Source organism: Amblyomma americanum, chromosome 10 (genome assembly GCF_052857255.1).
Source record: "Amblyomma americanum isolate KBUSLIRL-KWMA chromosome 10, ASM5285725v1, whole genome shotgun sequence".
Classification (NCBI taxonomy): domain Eukaryota; kingdom Metazoa; phylum Arthropoda; class Arachnida; order Ixodida; family Ixodidae; genus Amblyomma; species Amblyomma americanum.
In genome coordinates, this window is record NC_135506.1 from 39,161,156 (window position 1) to 39,183,856 (window position 22,701).

The window sequence follows — 22,701 nt, forward strand, 5'->3', positions numbered from 1 at the left end:
GCAGTAATCCATACTTTTATTACACTCATGATAGAGTTACATACCTGGCAGTTTATTGCCCATCAATCCCATCTACTTCCAAAAAGGCAGAAGCGAACTCACACTATGATATGCGCCTTTCTTTCTAGAATAATGTAGCACAAAGAACACTAGTGCCCAGAGACGCACAAAAAAGGCCACAGTGATGCACAACCCACTGAAAAGTTTTATTCCCCAAAATATTTGCCGCGTTAGGAAGGTATTTCAACGCTGTATTCACCACCAGTGTAGATATTTTTACCATTCATCTACAATTATTTTCCGCAAGTAGTGTTCTCGTTCAGAAATTCTTTTCTATCTGTGGGTTCTCGGTAATGTCTGAGTCATAATGCGAAGAGTAAGAGCAGCTTCTCGAGGTTGTTGTTACACCAACGGAGTAGATAAGGTTACGGATCTATGGGTACCGAGACCGCAAGATCCGTTCTCGTAAATGTCCACTGCATGAGCGACCAGATTGCGCAGATGCTCTGATACTATGGCGCTGGTGGGTCAATGCAGTCCTTCTGTCACTCCGCAGGGTCAGGGCTCAGTGGGAATTATTCCTGCCCCATTTAAGATTATGATCGCGTGATGAATCCTTCGAAGCACTTGTGTCTGTGTCCATACAGAGCAGCTCACTCTGACAAGGGATATCAACTGCGTTCATCGGTCTACTTGTTGCGTCCTTGATATACAGCCGCTATATTTACAGAATATTCATTTCGCGGCTGTAATCGACATGTCTGATATATAAATGAGCGATGCCCAGCCGGCGTTTTCGTCAGTTTTATTTAACAGTGTTAAGAAACACTGAAGCACAACATGTAAAAAGCTACTGTACAGGTGCATCAACAGCAAAATGGGAGCGCTCGAGCACCGCACAAGTTGCTTCCCATCGTCCTCTGGCAGCGGAATCACACGGCGAGAAACGAGTATTTCGGCAAGCCTTCTCTGCAGTTTTGATGTTGGCCTTATCGCCGGCAGGAACAAAGCCGCGCTTCTTCTATTGCCTTAGGCGCGCTTTAAATTATTCATTCAGGGATTTATCATTGGCACGCACTGTGTTGAAGGAGCTGGTCTTTGAAGGCCGGCGTTTTCTCCTTCGTCACGTATGCGACCACTTCAAAGTGCTTGCTCGCGTGCCTGCCGGGCCTCGCGCTTCGTCCCACAGTTAATCTTTAACATCATAATCAAGGCGCGCTAGCTATAAATCACTGCACGAAGCATTAAAGCGCCGTTATGAACATTGATGGAAGCAGCCCGCAGCCCCACAGCACCAGTTCCAACGGTAAGGCGACCATCACAACAGCAAGGACGGTACGCCGGAACTCGCGTTGCTCGCCTGCATGCGCTTCCACTAATAGAGCACGCCGTAAAGCAGTTTCACCACCGCTCATGTGCTCTGTTTTGATATTAGTGTTCCGGAACATGAAGCTCACTTCCGTTTCAATCATCTTCTTAATGCATGTTCAGAAAAGACTGGACCGTGTTGTTAGAATTAAAATTAGTTTTCGTGGCCATATATTTTTTAAGTGGAAACACCATCTACGTCGTTGTAATTACAACCAACCAATTCTCAGTTTTATTCCGCATAATGCAAAAGAAAAGCGGCGACAACCGAGGCAGTGCAAGATCTGCTGCAAGCTCGGCTGCTCGCAGACTAGGCACAGTCACAGCGTCAGAATACATTCTCGGCGCTACTGGAAATTTACTACCGCACAACACACATAATCTACATCACAACTGTGCTTTCCAAACACCAATTTCTCCAGTGTGCAATTCTTCGCGGTCGGTTTCGCGTCAGCAGCATACGCGCTCAGTCCGAACTCCCTACCGCGAAAGGAGCCTCTTGTACAGTGTTCCGTGGCTTACCATGAAGAGGCGGGATTTAATCTGCTTCTCGCCGGCTGTGCTTCGACGCAGACGAAATGACAATAAAGCCCATGCGGCTACATGACGTCAGTGCACAAGCAGCCCAGAGGGGTACAAACCATACCGAAGCCCTCCACTATGACACCTTTTTCGCCATTCTTTAGCTTCGGTCAGGGTTGGTAGTTTGGGCCCACCGATAGTGAGACGATTAGGAAGCTTTTGCTTTTCTCATAGACAGTTTCTTACTATTTCCTCTTCATGTTTCAGTCTTTTAAAAGTACTTGATGTAGTTACATGAGCGCATATGCGTCGGTTGGGTTTCCTCACCAGTAATGCCTATCGCTGAAAAATTCCCGGAATGTAATGTCTCTGTGCTTGAGATAACAGGTCGACGGGATACGGGGAGCGGATGCCTTAGAAAGGGTGCAATTTCAAATCTCGCAAAACAGGTTTAGTTGACGTTTTCATGTTTTTGAGGACCGTGCGCTAAATACGACATAGTCATCTTTTCCGTCCGTAGGTCGGTTTAAAGGGCCACAGCTTTCTGTTTCTCAGCTTCCTCTGAGTGACGCAATTGTGAACGATTGCGAAAGACAAAATCGCTTTCGTCGCGATTTATCTCGCGGAGAAGAGCCAAGTATGGCATCCAGTTCCAATAGAATCATATTCCAGCTTGACTTAATGTTCTGCATAGAAGTTATTAGTTCTCTTTTATTAAAGGCCGTTTACTCTGTGAGCTAGCTGTAGCGTCACACAGCTACTGAAATTTGAGCACTCTCAAACCTGAGCGAGTCAGGGTGCGCTGTTATGGCGGTCACAAGAAAGGAAGTACGAGACTGTTGCGTGAGTCGTGTTTGTCACGTGGTCGTCTAAATGGCGCAGCCTCTATCTCTCAGATCTGTAAACACCAGCTGCACCAACATAGGTAGTGCTCCTGTGATATTCCTGTGCCGAGATTGAAATACATGAGCCGCGCTTTCCTGCGATGTCCTTTTGCACAAGCTACGGCCAGCAGAGTAATAAATACAGCAACAGCCTACATCAAAGTTATTTAATGTGATTTTTTCGCAGCACCAAACATATGTGACAAGATTAAGCTTGACTGCGACCGCTCGGATGTTCGGCAAGCATTTCAGACAGAAAGACTGCACTCCAGGCCCCAGGCTAGATTTCGTCTACAACATGAACAAGGCACTTTCTTTAATATTGTTCGCAGCACTGTCTTTTTCCGCCACTGTCATTGTCATTCGTCGCCGCACAATGGTTTGTGCAATGTAAGTAAAATTTCGAGATCCGCGAGAGCGAGGCTTCTTTTCACGTCTTGCAAAAGTACGGTGGGGAATACACAAGAAAAATATCTCCTTGAGAAAGGTGGGGTAGGAACGTTTTTTTTTTTTTTGTTTCTCCAAGTGAGGCCATCGACGGCCATCATTTCCACTAGCGGAGGAATGAAAGTTGTAAAACGAAACAACCAAAAAATATCGAAGAAAAAGTTTGTGAGGCTCAGCAAAGTTTCAACCTGCAACGGTACGAACTGGTGGGCCGACAGAGGAGTGGCAACAAACGCGCCAGCTTTTGTGTGAGCGTGCTCGACAGGTACACAAAGGAGTCCAATATGGGCATTCGAGTTCCCCTCGAGGCTACGGTGGCTGCTTTTTGCTTGAACGTGCCTCTGTTAGGCGCTCATCGTGTTTTTTTTTTCTTTCTGTCCCCCCATGCACCGCAGGCGTTTCTTCGGCCTGATTTCGAGCACAAAAAAAAAACTCTCTTATTGAGGAGTTAGCAGTCAAAGGGTCTCTGTAAGCGGCAATAGTGACTGTCGTCTGTCAGTACCCAATTAAAGGCTAGGAAAGAAGTTAATGTACTACCTCGCATTTAAACAACCTTTGCCTCCCATTTCAAAAAGGAACCGCACGACTTTAGACAGGGATGAAAGGAAAGACACACAAGGACAGGTGCTGTTTTTCCTTTCGTCTCTGTCAGAAGTTGCGCTGTTTGTTTTTGCAACAGCATACCAAGTCGCCCAAGCATCAGTTGTTAGTATGCCCCCTCCAATATAACTGCCTTTCGTGTGTTAACCTCGGGTATGACGAACTTTCGTCTGTTATCCCGGATATAAGAAACCTAAGTGTATCAGCCCGCATATGACGAACTTTATTGTGTCGACCTCGATTTCAACGATCAACCATGGTTCGTCTAAGAGTTTTTTTTTTGTTTCTAAGTTGTTCTTCAGTTGTTCGTACGGTGCGAAACATAACGTTAGGTTCGCTAAACATAGAGAGGGTGTGGGCTTCAACAGAAGAGAATTAGGCAGCCAGTGCACTTATAAGCAGTGTATCCACCTCTTGCTGACACTACCTGTGCTTATAACGCTCTTGCTTTGTTCATTTCACTTTTGTATTTTCAAAAGCGTTTCTTTGGTTGATTGGTTGAAGCATTAATGCTGAACTGGAACCCTTTAAAACAATACCTTAAAGGCCTTCAATTACTTGCACTGAAAACTAAACATGTCGAAAGAGTTTTTATTTAAAAATAAATATATTTATTACGTATGCAGAACTAAGTGGATCCAAACAGGAAAGGCGCATTTCAGCAAATGTAGAATAGCAAGAATGCGATATATTAAGAGAGGGCATATGAGAGAAAAAGAATCAGTGCTTCTGAAGCAGTGACAAATGTGTACGGGTGGCTCCAAACAAAAATAGTGCCTGAAAAACAAATGAAAATTTATAGCAGTCAATCCTCACGAAATGCGGCGTTTATTATTGAGAGTGAAAATTTCGGTGGAATTATTGTGACAGCGGTGTCGGTGGAGAGGGGCTCTGTATACAGAGGGGCCTGTTGATAAATTTTGATTAAGCAGTGACTAAGAGCAATTGAAGCGGTATTTCTTTAATCGTGCTTTAAGGAATTCATTATTATTAGTCGTCATAAGCTATGTAGGAGAATATAGTCATACCAAGCAATTATGGACGAAAGCATTTTTGAGCGAAAAACCGCTTATGAACGCAATTTTTTTAGTATAATGCAAGATTTCACTATAACGATCAAAATAGCCGCAGATCACCCGATGGCAGCCTTGTATTTTTTTTTCTATTTGTATCTTTGTTATCTCAAATGGTTTCACCAGTGGTCTTCTTTCGCAGTTTTAGCTATGTGATGCGACCGCTGTAAACAATTTAAAAGAAACATTTTGAGACATATGATAATATTGTACCATTAATTACTTTCAATATTTCCATAGCAGTGCCATACAATTTTCCACTTTTCAGATTTTTTCGTCTGAGAATGCTGGACATGAATTTTGAAGAAATGAAACTAACAGCCTCTATTTCTATTTTTTCATCTTTGTTAATGCATTGTTTCGTGAAGGTATCTCTCCTAAAATATATATTCAAGCATCGGTATGGTATATGTGTTACATGTGAGAAGTTTGAAGTGTGAGAGAAATTTCTTAAGTCTAAACTGACGTTTCAGAAAAGAACTTGCGGAAGGCGGACGAATCTGTGCAGCCTATATAAAATTTCAGGACAGATTGTTAGTGATTGTTGCGCGTTGATACTTGCAGCTATTAACCTGTTTTAGTGGTGATTGTTCATTTTAGTACGCTTTCTTTCATGTATTCTTTTTGTGTGTTGTCTGAAGGAAAAACTTAATTTTGTGCGTGTTAACAAGCATAGAAAACTCAGTGCACAAATGCAGCACACTTTCTATACTTGTGTCCAGTTCATTTTCATGACTTGCACGCGTAATGTGTGAGAATAACGCGCAATGGATGGCAAATAATCTTAATTGTGTCACATGAATTACCACGGTAACTAAATAATTTACGTACAACAAGAAAAGTAAAACCCCAGAAAGTTCCTTGGGGCACATCAGAGGTGATTAGAAGACAATTCGTGCACCTGAATGAACTGAATCCAACCGCACGCTGGTGGTGTGATTATAGGCATTAAATAAACTTAAAATACTAGAAATATTATTGCTTTTTGAGATTTTGAAGAAGTTCTGCTGGACATCATCGAATTCTTTCCTGAAAATTGTAAATACTACGTCAAATTGAGCATTTTTATCTAAACGTTCGAAAACCTATACAATATTGTAACCAATTATATCATTGTTCAATACCCTCACTTATAACCGTGCTGAAAATTACTTATTCGAAAGCATTGTTGAGGTAATTTATTCAAATGTTTTGGAACGATATGTACTAACAGATTACAGCTAGCAGAAGAGTAAGATATAGGACGGTAGTTTTGGAGTAGTGAGCCGCCGTCTTTCTTAAAGGTGGGGACCACTCGAGTGGTCTTCCAACCGCATAGAATTTTTGAGAACATTAGAGATTTTGAAAAGAGCATCTCAGAATAGCGATGAGGAAAGACATTCGGCAAATTATTAGGACCAGGAGATGCTTTAATCTTCAATTCTAAAGACAAAGAAAACTAAACTGTTGCTAATAAAGTTAGCTACTGTCCCTGGAAAATTTGCTGCGTTTCGCTCACCTCCAAAAATTGTTTTTCAGTCTGTGCTGTGAAAATATGCACGAAATTTTAGTGCAATATCTTCTGAACCAAAAAAGATGTTTCCATCAACTGCTATTTTCTTAAAACGCTTCTTACTACCACTTTGGAAATTCTAAAATTTAATGTGTTAATTTTTCAAAAAACTCGGAAATATCATGTCAATCTAGTATCCTTCTGAATCAATGACCATGCACTGAAGTTTGTTTTTAGCGTTCCGTTAAAGCTTGCCTGGCGATTATATTTTTAGTCGCTTTATTTTTGACTCCAAGGCTCGCTTCCACTGCGTCATCCAAGGCTTGTGTTTATGGATGTCTTTGTGCTCATTTGACACGAAGGAACCCAGCGGTATCAACACATCTTAATGAACCATGCCCACAGCTCAGACATCATGACTCATCTAAATCAGTTAACGGAGTTGCCTTATAATCCAAAACATGCATTAGCGGCTCTAGAATAATCTTCAATAAAACGTGAGTGAGTCACTTTTGGATTCGATGTATTATTGCTGAGTGATAATGAACCACTTATCAGATGATGATCCGAAAGGGTTTTTTTACTGATGGATTGCGCAGACAAGAGCCACAGTTTATGAAATCTAGTTTCAATACAGAATACCATGAGCCTTGCACACGAGCACCCACGTTCGCTGATGACTTGAACAAGAGCATGCGTGAGCATGGTGTCAACAATGTCCGCGTTGCTGATAGATTTACTGCAACCCTGGAAATGGTGTTGAATCTCAACTAGCAGATCAAAATCATCTTTAAAATGTTTTTGTTTTGAAAGTGGGACATCTTGGTACATTCTTTAGGTATGTAGGCACAGGGTTCAGTGGCCTGGAGCATTTGAAACGATAAAAAATGACCCTAAAAAGATAATTTCATGCAGAGACTTTCAAAGTCAAGAATGTCATGTCAGAGAACACATTCGATAGAACCTTTAAAGAAAACGACCGCATCACCGTGTCTCGACGCCTTCTCCTTGCGAATATCACTGTACTAAGAGGAGAATACCAGCACATATCATATGCATGTCCTGAGCGGTGATCTGGCACACTATATATGTCATAACCGGTGACCTGGTACCCCGCTCTGAGTGCACTAGAGCGCTGGAAAAGGCTGCGCACTAGCAGTGAAAGAAAGAGTCAAAAGCCTCAAAGGCGACCTCTTCACATTGGGTTCTACTGCTATGTTCTTCCCCCTTTTTTTTTCTGCGTATGCAGCCTTGTTTGCGCCTTGAGTTCGCCATGACAGTCACCTTGAGCCGAAAATACCTTTAACCATACCGATTTTCCTCGTTTTCAACCAGCTTCTTAAAATTCCTCAAGATTTTCTTTTCCCTTTATGCTCAATTTCACACAGGCAATTCCGTGCAGAGGAGAAAGTGTCCTGCGGGAAACTTGACTTGGTGCGCCTAAGACATAGAGGACATGCGCAACAAGTAAGGTTCTGTACGGGCGGCGGGTGGGACGGTTTCGATGCAACATATAGCAGCACTGACACGAGAACGCTTTAACCGAGAAATAGTCCCTCATGCAGCTATTACGATAGAAGGAAGCTATTCACAGCCTGCGCTTGTGCTTGTGAGCCCGCTTACTCCTTTGTCGAACGTAGCGTACCGATGATGACGGTTAGTGCCACAAAGGGCCTTGCACCTCGAGGACGAACTCCAGCGTTTGAGTTTTCCTCGAATGCTGTCAAAACTAGCTGGCCTGCAGCGCCAGATCCAAACAATCTTCTCGAGATACACTCGCTCATGCTAAGAGTACCGGACTTCAGGCAAGCCTAGTGTAACCTGCACGTTGACGTTAAAGAAAACGCAAAATATTAGCGGAGTGAATCGCGGATTAAAGACGGCATATCCAGGAAATTCGAGCAGCTCGCTTCGCTCGCTTACTCACACTGTACAATGCGCTATCCATGTGAATACCCAACATGCCGCCGCGTTGTGGTTACGGCCCGCGTAATAGATCTGCACAATTGATCCCAGCCCCTGAGCCGAGCTCATGAGCTATTCTTGGGTTTTGTGGGTTGCCTTTCCCCCCCAATCGTGAATCAATGCCAGGCGCGCACACAAAACGTTCTGTGAGAGGGCGCCACAACCACCGGGACATCCACCGAGCTGTCCGTTGCAGGTTTCACTGATACCGCAGCGCTTATTGCGTTGCGTTGCGATGCTTAGAAGAACACTGATGACAAATTGAAGTTGGTCTGTATCGATAGCACACCGCGTTCTGATCACAAAGAGACCACTCGCACCGAAAATGCTGCGTTGTTTATAAGGTAGAAAAGACCAAGGAATCAAATACAGCTGTCGCCATTCCCGCCCGATTTAAGAATTGAAGTGCATGCGTCGACAATATTTTTTTTTTTTGGGCGTGAACCTGCGCGGTTACGCTAGACCACCCTTCACTTTTGGGCGGTGGCAACCCACCATTTTCGGTAAAGACGTTATGAGTTCTAATTGATGGCCGCGAATATATTCGAACCTAAATTGCTTGCCAAAAGTATCCGTTCTTTCTAAAGTAAAAAGAGCGTTAAGTTTTACACAAACCACACAGAAAGAGCAGACAGGACGAGCGCTGTTTTTAAAGGCCTTAAAGCATGAGAACAAAGTTCTCTTCTTTGTCCAAAAGCAGCGCCCGTCCGGTCTGGTCTTTGTTTGTGGTTTGTGTAAAAATTAGCGGTCTTTTTACTTTTGTTACACAATGTTACACCAACTAGCCCATCAAGACGTACTGTTATGTGTTCTTTCCGGCAGACAAATGTCAGCATAGCCAGAACGAGGCATAGAATGAGCTTTTACTCAGAACAATAACCAGACATAATTGTTCTCAAAGTCACTTTAAAAAAGCTGAAGTCCTATTAGCTCCCGCTCAATACGTCTGCTCTAGAAGAGCGTTTTGTTGAGCCCAAATCAACAACAAACTCGTAGATAATTCACTTCATGCACGATGTGCGACAGTAGCGCCCCCCTTCTGAGCGAGAAGATGGCGAGGAAGATTAGATGGAGGACCGGAGAGTTTATCAAAAGAAGGCTCGTGCAAAGCAACTGCTCTCGATCAATTGAAGCGCTGCCGGTAGTACCGTCATGATGATGATGATGGTGCGCAGAAGATTGTCTAGGGGGGTTCAAGGAGCGCACTTTGCTGCAACAAACTTTTGCTGTTTATTGCTTCGCCCCACACTATAAGCGTCGTTATTGACGCCCCTCTGAGAGCAGCTGTGTGTCTTGCTGTCGTGTTTGATGACACCGTACCGGGAGGAGTCCGCGGTGTGACGAACGAAGCCCTACTGAGCGGTGGGTAACTAGTCTCCTCGCCAGATCATGCAGCTTGCGTCAGTTGAACGCAAACGATCAGTAATCAGAAAAGAAAAATAAAGAATAGAATAAAAGAAGTTCCCAGGTTTCTTTTGCCGTCTGCTAAGTTCACAGTTAGTACTTTTCTGCCTTTTCGGCCTTAATTACAATACCTTTAGATGCAGTGCAAACTGCTCTAATGCCCGAAAAAATTAGTGCCTTCCCTAAACTTACTCCAAAACATTATTTGTTTTTTTCTCGTTTTAGCACAACTTGCAAAGTCATGTCATGTAAAAAATAAATATTGATCTGCTCGAAAACAGCCATAACAGTGCGTACCAATTTCGGCGGCATCAATTATTGAGCACTAAACAAAGCAAGAAGCCCCTTTCACGATACACTTGCGTAATCCGTCAAGTAGCATCCAAACGCACGACCTCCGCATGTCGCGTGCACTGTGCTCTGCCACCTGTGATACGATAGCCGCCGTCCAATACCCTACTTTCGAGGATATTTGATGCTCAAGAGTTGCCTAACCATGCGAACCCATAGCACATTATAGACTCACGACATAGCGACGGACGGCAATCGACTGCAGGGGACCCAATGTGTTTGGGCGCACGGTTCGCGAAACGCAAATCGCCGAGGAAAATCTCTAACGCAACTTTCCACCCGCTGCAGTAGTAGACACAGCAAGTCTGTCGGCAGGAAAGGTGATGCAATATGCCGTCTTGAAGCGCTGTGCAATGTGGACACTGCTACGCGAAACTTTTATGCTGATACATGAGGGATCGGATAGAGATGCGGAGTCATCAGTAGCGCCGTCGTCAGAGACACCAAGTGATGGCTCTACAGATCGAACATCAGAGAGCCCATAAAAAACTCACAGCGACACCTAATTCCATTTTATGTTGCAATGCGACATCATTAGCAGCTGTTGATGTCTACACATTAAGTGACGTCGCCTCCCATCCGCCAAAGGTAACTCTCTCTAGTCTGCTGACGTCAGTTCCGTGCATCCAGTAAGCATGCTCCGGTCTTTTAACTTAACTCCACTTCCAATTACTGAATTTTTTGAACGACGACGCATTCAGGAACTTTTGAGCTTCAAAAGCTATTGCTTAAAAACACAGACGCAAATAATTTAGCAAACCATATTGCAAATTGGACAGCATATTTCCAGGCGGTTTACAGCCTGGAAGCTATTATCTTCCTAATCAGCGTCCATATGCGCTGTATTGAGAAGGACAGCATAACCGCCTCTCTTAAGTTTATGGTGTTCTGTCATAATCTTGAGGCCCCCCACAATTAAGCAGCTAAATACATAAGCCGTAAACTCGCGCAGCACCACAGTGGCATAACGGCACTCGATATTCCGCGCCAAGTGATTGCGGTGAAATGCAGATTCGTTTTTTGCGCTTGAATTACCGAAACCTACAACTTCGATATTACGAACTCCAAAACACGTCGCTGCTCTCTACCGCCGAAGCCCAGCAAGGCAGTCTATCTTTTCAGCTGAAAAAGTAAGCAACTCACTTTATTCAGCGAAGCACCGCTAGGGGGCTTTTCGTTCAAGGCGGCTGTTAGCAGCCGACAAACGTTGCACACACGACAGGCTTCCAGTGCAAAAGGACTAAGAAAACAAGGGAAAGAAAACCATGCAGTAAGTCGTTATTTTTGAGTCATTAATGCATCCGTGTACGTCCGTGAATCGCTGAAGAGGAATTAACCGTCGACTTTGCTTTTGAAGAACATCATTGCTCGTAACCCCATAGTAAAATCATTGCAGAAATTCACTGCTACGAAAGACGTCGCTGTTAACAACCCTTCATAGCTCTTCGCAACGGACAAAAACACCGAATGGTTACCATAGAGTAACGCGAGGTTCAGAGACTGCTAATTACAGTGGTGAATATAATGTTGTTTATTCTTTACGGTTAGTTCTCTTCTTCGTCGAGTGCGCGTAACACAACTATACGGTCCCTCGCGACCTCCCATTGGTCGGAACAATCACTGTAGTGCGTCGTCGTGGTGGTGTACTGTAATATCATGCGTGACATATCTGCATGCAGACCTATCAGCGTTGCACGTTTCACTGACGTCAAGCGTTACGCCAGAGCATATTGATAAATCAATGTGGCCTAGTGTCACGTAGACAACGACCATGCCGCTGATGCCAGACAACAAAGAATCATGCCATTCTCAGCTGTCGGCATGTAACTGAGCAATCAACTACCTGCCCGGGATCATACGACAGGGCAGTAGAACATTGTTGATGATCTCGTCAATGTTAATGCTGTTCAGGTCAGCTTGCTTCATACAGGCTTTGTGACGCAGTGAATGGGTGATACTGTGATCATGTCATCAGAGATCACAAGGATTTAGATGGGTTTCCAAATTTCCGGTATTCCGGGACTATGATGCAGCTTTCTTTGTATGTTGTTCGAGCCGGTAGATGGCAAACTGTCCTTGGCAAACTGGCAAAAAGCCAGGTCCGTGTAAACTTTAAGAGGCGCATTCTGCATACATAGAGGTGCGATAAAAATAAATGCGAACAGCGCGGCACCCACGCGATTTGCAGTTGAAATTTATCTTCTATGCGCTTGTACACAGGTGGTAACAAAAAGATGCTAGAGTGGTACATTATTGTGTCATATTGGGTGTCTCTATAGAGCATTTGTGTTGGAAGCCAAGTGTAAGCTTGACGGAAAAAAAAATTCAACAGCGGAGGGCGTAGGCGCCGCGTTGTTCGCAATTCTTTCTATCGCGGCAGTACGAACGGTTCAGCACCGCATCTTCACATGAGCAAAGCAGGGATCACAATTGTAGGGCAATGGATGCTTTCGAATTCGAAGCTCGTAAGCACCTTAAGTTCCTACCGTAACTTTTGCCCATTAATTGAGTTAGCCAACTCAGATTAACTACAAATAAATTGTATATTCCATGTTAAGCCGAAGCGCAAATCGTTAAGTTTAAGAGGGAGTACAGAAACAGTCAATGCAGTCATTTTTAGCAACTTACCTTCTGCATGGTCGAATTCTTTGACGCGAAAGCATTCACTGGCTTATCGGCAACGAAACACAATGCTAGAAATAAAACTGATTCTAAAGGTGCGGTCAAATAAACCAACCCATAGGACACAAAACGATTTTTTTAATTCCTTGAAAAAGCAGCTGAAAAAAGAAATCCACGTTGCTTCTTGACGAGCAAAGGTAAACATATTATATGCATGCGTTGCTTTATGACTGTATGCATATCAGTATGGACGCGTCTTTGCAAAAGAATGAAAAAATATATTTAAAATGATAAAAAATATAAATTCTTTCGCATTCAAAGCCCGCACAAAGTCCCAAGTGGCCCCCTCTCTAGCAGCACAGGTAATCGGCCCAATATTGGAGGCATATTGGCAAATACTGGACCTACAAAGGGCCAGTGAGAAATCATATTTTTCTAATGTTGGGCGAATTAGCTGTGCTGCTTGGGGTAATTTTTCAGCCATTTAAGGAGAGCCCTCAAAATCGGAAAGAAAAATAAACACATGACTGCGCTTTTTCGCTACCACATTCTACCGCCGTCGGCCACATTTGGAACTGAAAAAGCGTGCTCACCAGTCGTGTGAAAATGAGAGGCCGACGCCGCTGTCAACATTGGCAATACAATGCGTCATATCACCTTCGTCCCCAGCTTGTGAAGCGCACGCCGCGTCGCTGTCTCTAATAAGTGAATGGCAGGTCAGCGAAAGGCAATTGCGGGGAATATTTTATTCGGTCATCACAAAGGCAAAACAAACCAAGAAATGAAAGCGCTGAATTAAGGCAGACTTCTTTTATTTTTTTGTTTCTTACTGTGAAGCCGGTCGAAGCGACCAGCGGCCGCTAAATTTAGCGCGGTGAGTATGCGTGCGAACTTTGTTCTTTGAAAGCTCGGTTCGTAGTTCAACAACACTGCAAAGAGAAGCACCGCATAAGCTTTCTCTTCAAAATACAGACGACCAAGATTGCTTTCAACAGGACGAGAGGGAATCTCCCCGATATCTACGCCCACTCACTGTGCAGTCAAGTCCGCTTATAAGTAGTGGCCCATTCTGCCCATCCTCATTGTGAACAAGGGACCCGTACGCGTCTCGAAACGTCATGTGTTAAATATTTTTTCTTTGGCGAGTGTAGTTCTTGTGCTTCCAAGCTTTCTCTTTGCGGTCTTCCTTGAAAATGCTGGAAAAACAAAACAGCATTTGCTCTTTCTAAACCCTTTTTATGACGTCATGAAATGGGCTTAGGCCTAATGCGATTTATTTTTATGGCGCAAGGGTAGCCTTGATCAAAGAGTGCCACGGCAAAAGGTATTTATCGTTTACTAAATGTAAGCGATAAAAGGTTAAAGGCCTATTTTCCAAGAATTTCACCCCCCATAAGCCCAGCACCAGGATTGGGCAATACTTGTCTCATTGCTTGTCTCACCAGTCTCACCGGCGGCACTGGAGATCGATTCCCAAACGCTTGAGCCAAATCTAAAAAAAAAGTTTTGCTTACTTGCTCCTACCCTATTGCCTAATATGCAGATTTTAAAATGAGCTCCAAGCTGCATCATAATAATGCCAACATTAGGTTTTTAGTCTGACGCGTAGTCGGCGCACCGCTTTTTTTAATCGTGTCTCCAACTAACTTTAGCCAAACATTAAAAATACACAGATTCAAAATATATGGAATCAGCTTCAGCCATGTGGTTGAGCACTGCATGTAGGCAATCGAACTATTTTGTGTTTTGCTCAGCTGAATGAACGACTCAATTTTAAAGGTAACTTTTTGCTATTGCGTTTCCGACGAATATTATAGTTCCAAATTTGTGAGCGTGCCGGAAAAAAACTCAAGCGCAATACTTGTCTTGATTCGTGCTATAGATATTGTTTTCCGCGCTGAAAAAAAAAATGTTCGTGAAATCTGAAAAATCTACGTGATCATGCACTTGCGCGCCGCGACAGCAGCGCTCTTAAACGCGGAACCCCTGAACGCAGCCGCGTTTCAGTGCGCCGCGAATGAGATCGAATGAAAGCAATGAAATGAGCGCGGGCGGCAAAATTGAAAGCAACAACTGTTCCCAGATGGCGCGCCAGTTTGCAGCGTCTATACGCAGGCCAAAACAAAGCAACATTTTCTAGCCGTCAGTGCGGCGTTTAATTTGTCTCATGGACCGGAGAAAAACCGCTACTTTCAGAATCAAAGCACAGATTTGGAAGGGGGCGCCAGACGCAAAACTATGTCCAGTGAATAACAACGCAGCTTAGTTCTTCGGCCTGCGAACCAGCGCGCCTGCAGATTGGCACACTGAACGCGACCAGCTCACAGGTGTTCTTTCAATTTTGCCGCCAGCGCCCGCTTCGTTATTATCGTCCAATCACAGTCGCGGTGCACTCAAACGCAGCTATGTTCACCAATTGCATTTTTCAGAGCGCTGCTCACGGAGCGAGCGAGCGTATTGTGACGTGGTATCTTTTTTTTTTCATATTTCGCGCGCCTTCTTCAGAGCAGGAAAAAAGCTCATTTATAGCACGCACTATATAAAAATGAATTATGTATCACACGTTTTCTGCCACATCTGCAATTTTGCTCCAGACATTTCCTGGCATGCAAATTAAATAGCTAAAAATTTAGTTTTTTTCTTTTTTTCAATTATTCAAGTTATAAAAGTGCAAAAATACCCCGAGTAACTACATGCAGTCAACAACAGCATGGTTGAAGTTGCCGGCGCCTATCTTGCCTCGGTATGTTTTTAATCTTTGGCTAAGGTAAGCTGGAATACCTGTATATTAGGGACACGAAGGGTGTCTACCAGGATGAGGGCAAGTGGTACAATAGCGGCAGATTGATTTGGCATCGGGTTTTAAGCTGCTAGTTTCCAGCAGACTCTCTCTTCCAGTGGGCCTTCAGTGGACCTCGCTAAATGTTTAGAGCTCTGCCCTCTGAATATGATCCGCCTTCATTTACCTAACACGCAAGCATTACTGGGATTGATGGCATACGATCGCTCACTGGAAGCCCTCCTCTCTGTACTGTAAAATCATCCACTAGGCATAGGAAAATAAACTAGGGATCATATAGGAGAACATAGGATCCGCTATATAACAGTACACGGGCAGTTTGCATGCAATATGTCTAGTCAATGTGCCCTTCCTGAGAGACCTCGCTTACTTTGCTGTATAGTGTATGTCCGAGTGCTCGGGGAGATCGTTTCTCACATATCCTCTATATAACGGTGCGGCGTCAATTAATTCATATCTGGCCCTTGAGGGCGCGCTCCACTAAAATGAACGAGAAGCGATCTCTTTACCGATCCTCGTTACAACAGCGATGCAGTAGCGTGTTGCTGCACCGGCGTGCCACTATGGTGGACGCACGTACTCCAGAGCCGTCTGGGCAGAAGTCGTCCACGCCATCGCACCTGCCCGGGAGACAAAGCGGCGATTAATTATTCGCGCTGAACAGTGGACGCCGTCCAGGCGATGACGCTATTTGGCTGTAACGACGCTGACCGATCGATACAGGCTTGCCTGCCACGCCTGCTGGGAAAAATTTAAGAGACTCCCCAATGCCCTTTTCTCCGATGGAAGCCCACCATCTGAGCTGGAGGGCTGCAAAAAAGGCCAGGCGCCGTGGTGCAATTTTTATTCAAGCCATTATTTAACAACATACTGGCTCTTACGTTCAGAACAAAGTCCTACAACTAAACAATCCTAGCGCCACAATCTTTCCTGTGTGCTTGCTCGCCGGTAGTTGTATGAGGCCACGTTCAACAACATCACAGCCAGTGTCGTAGTATGTCCTATATGAGAGCTCCCGCCTTCCACTGCTGCCGGCAAAGTAATGTTGGCCATGAGGGCGTTTCGTTTCGTGCTTCTTAGCTGCAGCCATGTTTAATACGAAAACAGTTGCTCTGATGTTTACTGTGTGCGTTTTGAGCATAAGGCAGACAAAAGCGTCCCATGTGGGTCGAGTTTTCTCCGTATGCCGCTTTAAAGTAAAAATAATTGCAGACGTTCTTCTGATCACAACTGCACAAAGTCAGGCGTCAGAGTTACTTTTTTACATTTGCCAACTGGACGTTATTTTCTTACAGCAATAGCTGCTGTGCTTGTAGTTCTGCTTTACCTATACCTCCCAGCATTTTACCGTGGTATCAGCAGCTTTAGCTCTAACACATTAATCACGAAGTGAACTAGTTTATCTACTTTATTCCAACTATCAGTTCAACCGAGGCAAGTGCTGGTCACGGTGGGCAGAAGGCAGGAAGAAATATCTCCTCTTGATATTTAAACAAGAGGACAGAGTGGGTAAATTCGAGATGCGGAACAAATATAGAGGGTGGAGGGTGACGGGTGGACTTCTGGTTTGGGAGGTTGTGGCGAAAGAGGAGGAATGGGCAAACAAATTGAGCCTGCCGCGCGAACCACCCAGGAATTCGCTATCGTCGCATTCTCATTCTCATTCTCAGAGGAGTGTCCCGGCAGAATGCAAGGGAACATATGGGAAAACCAAAGTTACAACAGCTTTGCCTGATTCATGCGCTGAGCCGGTAACACTAGCTGTAAAAATATTTGTGCTTTATTTCCTTTCCGGGATGAACTTGCTTCTTTTGCACTCCCAAAGAAAGGCCTTGCATTGGTGTTTCCTATGAGATAACGTTCAGCTAAGTTCTGTTTTCCACCGCTTTAGGCTCGAACAGTCGTGAGGCAGGACACGAACGGCGTTTAAACTTTGTTTCATTAACGCCTTTAATGCGGTTTTTAAGAAGCTTTTTACAAACGTTGTCATCCTAACTATCGAGGAAAACTTAAGAAGCAAGCTTTCAAAAACACTAAGCGACAAATGTGTCGGCAAACAGGCCAGTACCACTTTCGAAAACAAAAGTTCCGGTGTCTTTATCGCAAATTGTGTCGCATGCGCCAGAATGGTCGGCAATCTTATGTACAAGCAAGGATGGCCATCAAAGCAAAACCACCATTCTTTAAAATAAAAATTTTTATACACAAGTCTCTCAACTTAAAGGGATGGGCCTTATAGCTTTGCAAAAAACGCTGCAGCTTCCTAAGAACGGGGGGGGGGGGGGCACAACACGTGGAAACTGGCGGTTTTGCGACTTCACCGGATCGCAAGTGTGGTACCACGTCAAACGAGGAATAAAATTTTGTTAAGCCTCACTCAACTCTCAGTATCTCTGTGCAATTTTTTTCTTTATTGACTCAGTGAAAGCAACTTTTTGCTCACTTGAGATTTCGCAGCGAAAAAAAATTCAAACATTGCTTAAAAGGCGTGCGCTCCAAAACGGCACTTTCAGAACATTGGTGGCAGAGACTGAGCGAGACGAAGACGCTAAAACCTTTACTGGCCATTATTTGGTCCCTTCTACTACCTTCGGAGAAAATTTATTCTTCTAGATGGAACGTTTTTCAGTTCTTTTTTTTAGTTTCTTAGTTTTTAGTTTTCAGTTATACCAAAACTTGAAATATGATATCAAATATTCTCCTTTTGGATTCATTGAACGAATGAAATGGGGATATTCGAATTTATTCGAATCTATTCGAGCTTCTTTCGAACCATTAGTAAAGTTTTCGAATAATTGGCATGAATAAACACTGCAGCTTTGCTCGATAACTGTTCCGGAAACAGCCCCACATAGACGCTGTAGAGCATGCTGCAGCAACTGGTATACGCGGGAAGAAAGGCTGAGTGCTGCGGCGCGCTACGTTCTTGAAACGTCGTTCATAATGCCCTAATACACTGACTATTGTGCAGTGCACCCTATTATCCTAGCAGCACAGCAGTTCAATAAGATTTGTTGCAATAAACTGTTCATTTTACTTTTCAGAAACAAATGCAGTCTGCGACACACATGGCACCATAAAGCGGTGAGGAGAAATGCCACTCTCAGTCTACTTGATTACTGGCTCACACGCACACACACACACGCACACACACACACACACACACGCACACACACGCAAACGCACACGCGCGCACGCATCCACACGCACATGCACGCACACGCACACATGCACGCACACACGCACATCCACGCACACGCACACAAACACACACACACACAAACACACAAACACACATGCACACGCACACAAGATTTTGCATGGCCGCAAAAAGGCAGCCACTTTGTTAACGAATATCTTCGAGACTACGAATGCCTGTTGTAACCAATCAATAAAATCACTGAAGATGAGGCCTTGTCCCGCCTATAGTTTCTTAGCTTCACAGGGCCATCTCTCCTGTTGGTTACTTGTGTTACTGAAATCCTAACGGGCCAACCGTTTTCTGCTCTCCGCACTATGCCTCGTTATCAGTTGATTCGGCGTTTACAAAGCTCGGCAATAGTTCGCTTATTCGAAGGTAAAAGCGCTTGTTTCGTACATAATGAGAATGCAAAGATTGAAGAGTATATGTGAGCAGGTAATTTCATACCAAAGCTTTAGAGCCGGCAATGAATCCTTCTCATATTTTCTGTCACTGTAAAGGTATTTTCTTATGTGTCCATTGTTGCAGTCATTTCAAGAGCGCTAAGACTGAATTTAATTTGTGCATTAATATAGCAGTTTGCGGCAGAGTACTACGCCAGGGTGACAAAATCCGGTTGTTTTGAGAGAGTGCGTTGTCGGCTCTGGTTACCGAGATCAAGACGCACATGATACCTGCATATGCAACTGCACTGACACGTGCATTTCTTCTTTTTTTGCTTTAAATTTGGTAGAGCACTGCGCGACACCGGGATTCGAACCATGGTCCTCCAGCATGCGAGACAGATGGCCAATCTCTGCGCGATCAGTAGTACCCTTCAAGGCTATGTTAATTGGGAAGATACGAGAGAGGCTTTTATCTATTCAACAGTGGTCTTTGTCAGGCTTATGACGATAATGAAGAAGTCCTGAACTTTTTTCTTTTAATGTGACACCTGGGCTTCGGTGTACTCGTTTCCGAAATTGCCTTCCTGAATAGCTTGATCAGCGCAATGAGTTTGATTTTAGGCAGAGAGTCGCAGCATAGATATGCCGCATACAAGACTGCTCAGCGTCCTCCGATGGCTATGTTCACTGAATCAGAAACAGAAAATCAATTTGTTTATAACTTGAAGATTTGGTCTGTTGCGAAAAATATAGGAAGCATGGAAGTTGGTACTATATTAGAGCCCGGATCGGTGTTAAATGGTAAAAGGAAGATCTCGTGAAAGGCACCAGCGAGTGTTGTCTACATGCTACGTGATGGGGCTGTCTGTTCAAGAGAGATTAAAGGCAAAACAGCAGTGTCTGCGCTGTCTCGTAAAGCTGGAACCCCCGGTCCCTACTTACAAGTTGGTTGTCGTGCCTCTTTCATCGCTGTTGCTCGGCGCGTGATTACGTCATTTTTCGAACGAAGTGGCTTGGAGCGAGGCCAAACATCCCACGCCGGAATATCGTCGTCGTCGGGGCTTCAAGCGTTACTTGAAATCCTCGTCTCGTAATCCGCGAACTCTCATTAGGCGCGGTAACCATGCAGTGGCTCATAAACGTTGCAGGAATCCTGTGCGCTGCTCGCGGCCGCAGTGGGATGTTCGCATTTCCTAATCCATAGATCAACGCCACTAATGCTCACACTAAGCTCTCTGCTGCTCCAGCAGTAAGCTGCGCAAAAGCACCGACTTCGTCTGCTTGTGTTACTCCAAGCAGATTAGCTCAGATGAAGAATAGCCTTTTGAGCTGGGGAGGAAAGGGGGGGGGGGGGGTAGGAAAACTACGCGTCGTGTTTAAGCGTGACCTACACGTGCTTAGCACTGGAAGGTTATAATGAAGCAGGTAATTTCACTTTGTGGAGAATTTAAGCAACCTGCTGGGTTTTTTTAACCGTGGATTAACCCAAACGGAATACACGGTAATATTAACTTTATCACTTTCATTTTCTCAAGAACTGTGGCTTATAAGAACAGGCTGCAAAATATGCTAGGTGGATCTAATACATGACTGAGCAGACAAGTAAGGAAAATGAGTGCTCGTCATGACAATGTGAAAGAAGCCAACAGTCACTGACGCCAAAGAAGGCATATTGTATTTTTTTTTAATTTGAGGTATTGAATAATGAAAAATTTAAAAAATATATTCAACGGCTGAGAGATAATTGGTTCTATACTTATTCAACTTTAAGGTGTATTTATTTTGCGTGTAACCTTAACATGAGAGTGTTCACCATCACCCCGCTCGTCCACAAAAACGGACGCAGTACGTCTTATATTGCCGGGAGGGCCAGGCGGAACTTGACCAAGCGATGAGTGCATAATCTGTGCAAGAACCCTCTTACGCAACTTGTGGCATCAAGACTGCCAAAAGGAGGCCAAAGGAGGCCCTCGTCTAGCTATTCAGTAGCCAACCTACTGTTGAACCTACTTGCCTTGGTGCCACAAGCACCAAAAAAGGTTCTGACACAGTTTAGGCTCCTCTCACCGATTGGTCGCATCCCATATGGTATTCATAGTAATATATTGGATGCAATACGTCCGTTGTTATGGACTAGGCTGGCGCTGGCAAACACACTCGAGGTCAAGCTACTCGTAGCGTAAATATCACGTAAAAGTAGATTGGAGAGCCGCCCCCGTAGCTGGGCTGATAGAGCACCATACGTGTACCTTGGAAGGCGTGGGTTGTTGTTTAGTTGTTAGCCTCTCTAAAGATGGCACGTACCCACCTGGGGGATGGGCCAAGAATCGGGTGGCTATTCACCTGTACTCAGGTAGTTAAAATGAAAAGCACGCGGGAAAGCAAAACCGAAGGATTATTCCTCATGAAGAGGAAAGGGATGAAAGTTTTGATTTCAAAATTAGTAATAATAATAATGAAAATAATAATAATAAAGAGAGGAATAGGAACCGAATTATTAAGTCAAAATGTATTAAATGAGAGGAAAGAAAATTTTGTAACCCTTAGCATTGCAGTCGGTGAGATTCTAGCAGGAAATTTCGAACCGCGGTACAAACAGATCTGTGGCTGAACCCAAATGTGGTGGTACCAAATGATAGCAAGAGCGGGCTGCTTGAACTAAGGCCAAGGGCCGCAAGGGCTCCTCCAGCAACCTTCTTCTCAAAGAGGTGTATCGGCGACAATAGAGAAAAAAATGTTCAATAGATTTGGGCTCACGGCAAAATTCACAAAGGGGAGAGAGTGCCAAACACGACCTGTGTAAACAGAAATTTAGAGGGGGGTTACGGCACCGCAACCACGTCAGAGACACTTCAAGCTGCCGAGATCGACAAACTTGCCCGTTCCAAGAATATATGAGGTGCTGATAATGCGCCGATTATCCCACCGGCGGCAAGTGGTTTTCTTCTTCTTCTTTACTCTTGTACAATATGTTGAACTGTAACAAGCGATTATAATAAGAGAGCAAAGGAAAGCGGCTGAGCGTGGGTGGATGCCAAAAAGTAATTACTCCCTTATTAGAAATTTACTCCACCTTGGAGGATTCCCCTAAACGTTTGACCATTATGTTCAATTATGTGCGGTTCCTGAAAGAGGTAGTAGTGAAAGGCTCCTCGGTTATTTCAACCCCCTGGTGTTCGGCCTACTCAAATATCATCGCACACGCGCGTCTGCATTTCGTCTCCACTGAAGTGGTGCTATCGCTGTTTGGATACTATCTAAAAAAATTCCAGAAAAGATCGCTTTTAAAATGGTTACACATATACAGAGGAAGTTTTATCTATATCTCGGTATCAGTACAGGATTGAGAATGATATACTTTAGATAAAAATATTGAATGAAAATACCCTCTACACTTCTCATAAGCAGTCTTCTTAGGTAATTTAAACCTAGGCAAATAAAAATTTAATTCAGTGCATAACAAGCCGGCTTACTCGCCGAGCCCTTGCCGGATCCTGGAAGGCGTGGAGTACAGTTGGTGAGATGGCCTAGATGGAATGGTTTTCGTTCTCATAGTGACTCTATCCACTGAATCACTTAATCACC

The 22,701-nt window shown here is 44.2% G+C and overlaps 1 protein-coding gene across 1 annotated transcript in view; it reads left to right on the forward strand.

Annotated features, from left to right (window-relative positions):
- The first annotated feature begins 1,257 nt into the window (after positions 1-1,257).
- Positions 1,258-22,701, forward strand: part of LOC144108212 (uncharacterized) — a 70,871-nt gene continuing 49,427 nt past the window's right edge. The window contains exon 1 of the mRNA XM_077641491.1: positions 1,258-1,335. Coding sequence (XP_077497617.1) covers positions 1,258-1,335 — 78 coding nt within the window. The remainder of the gene's footprint in view (positions 1,336-22,701) is intronic.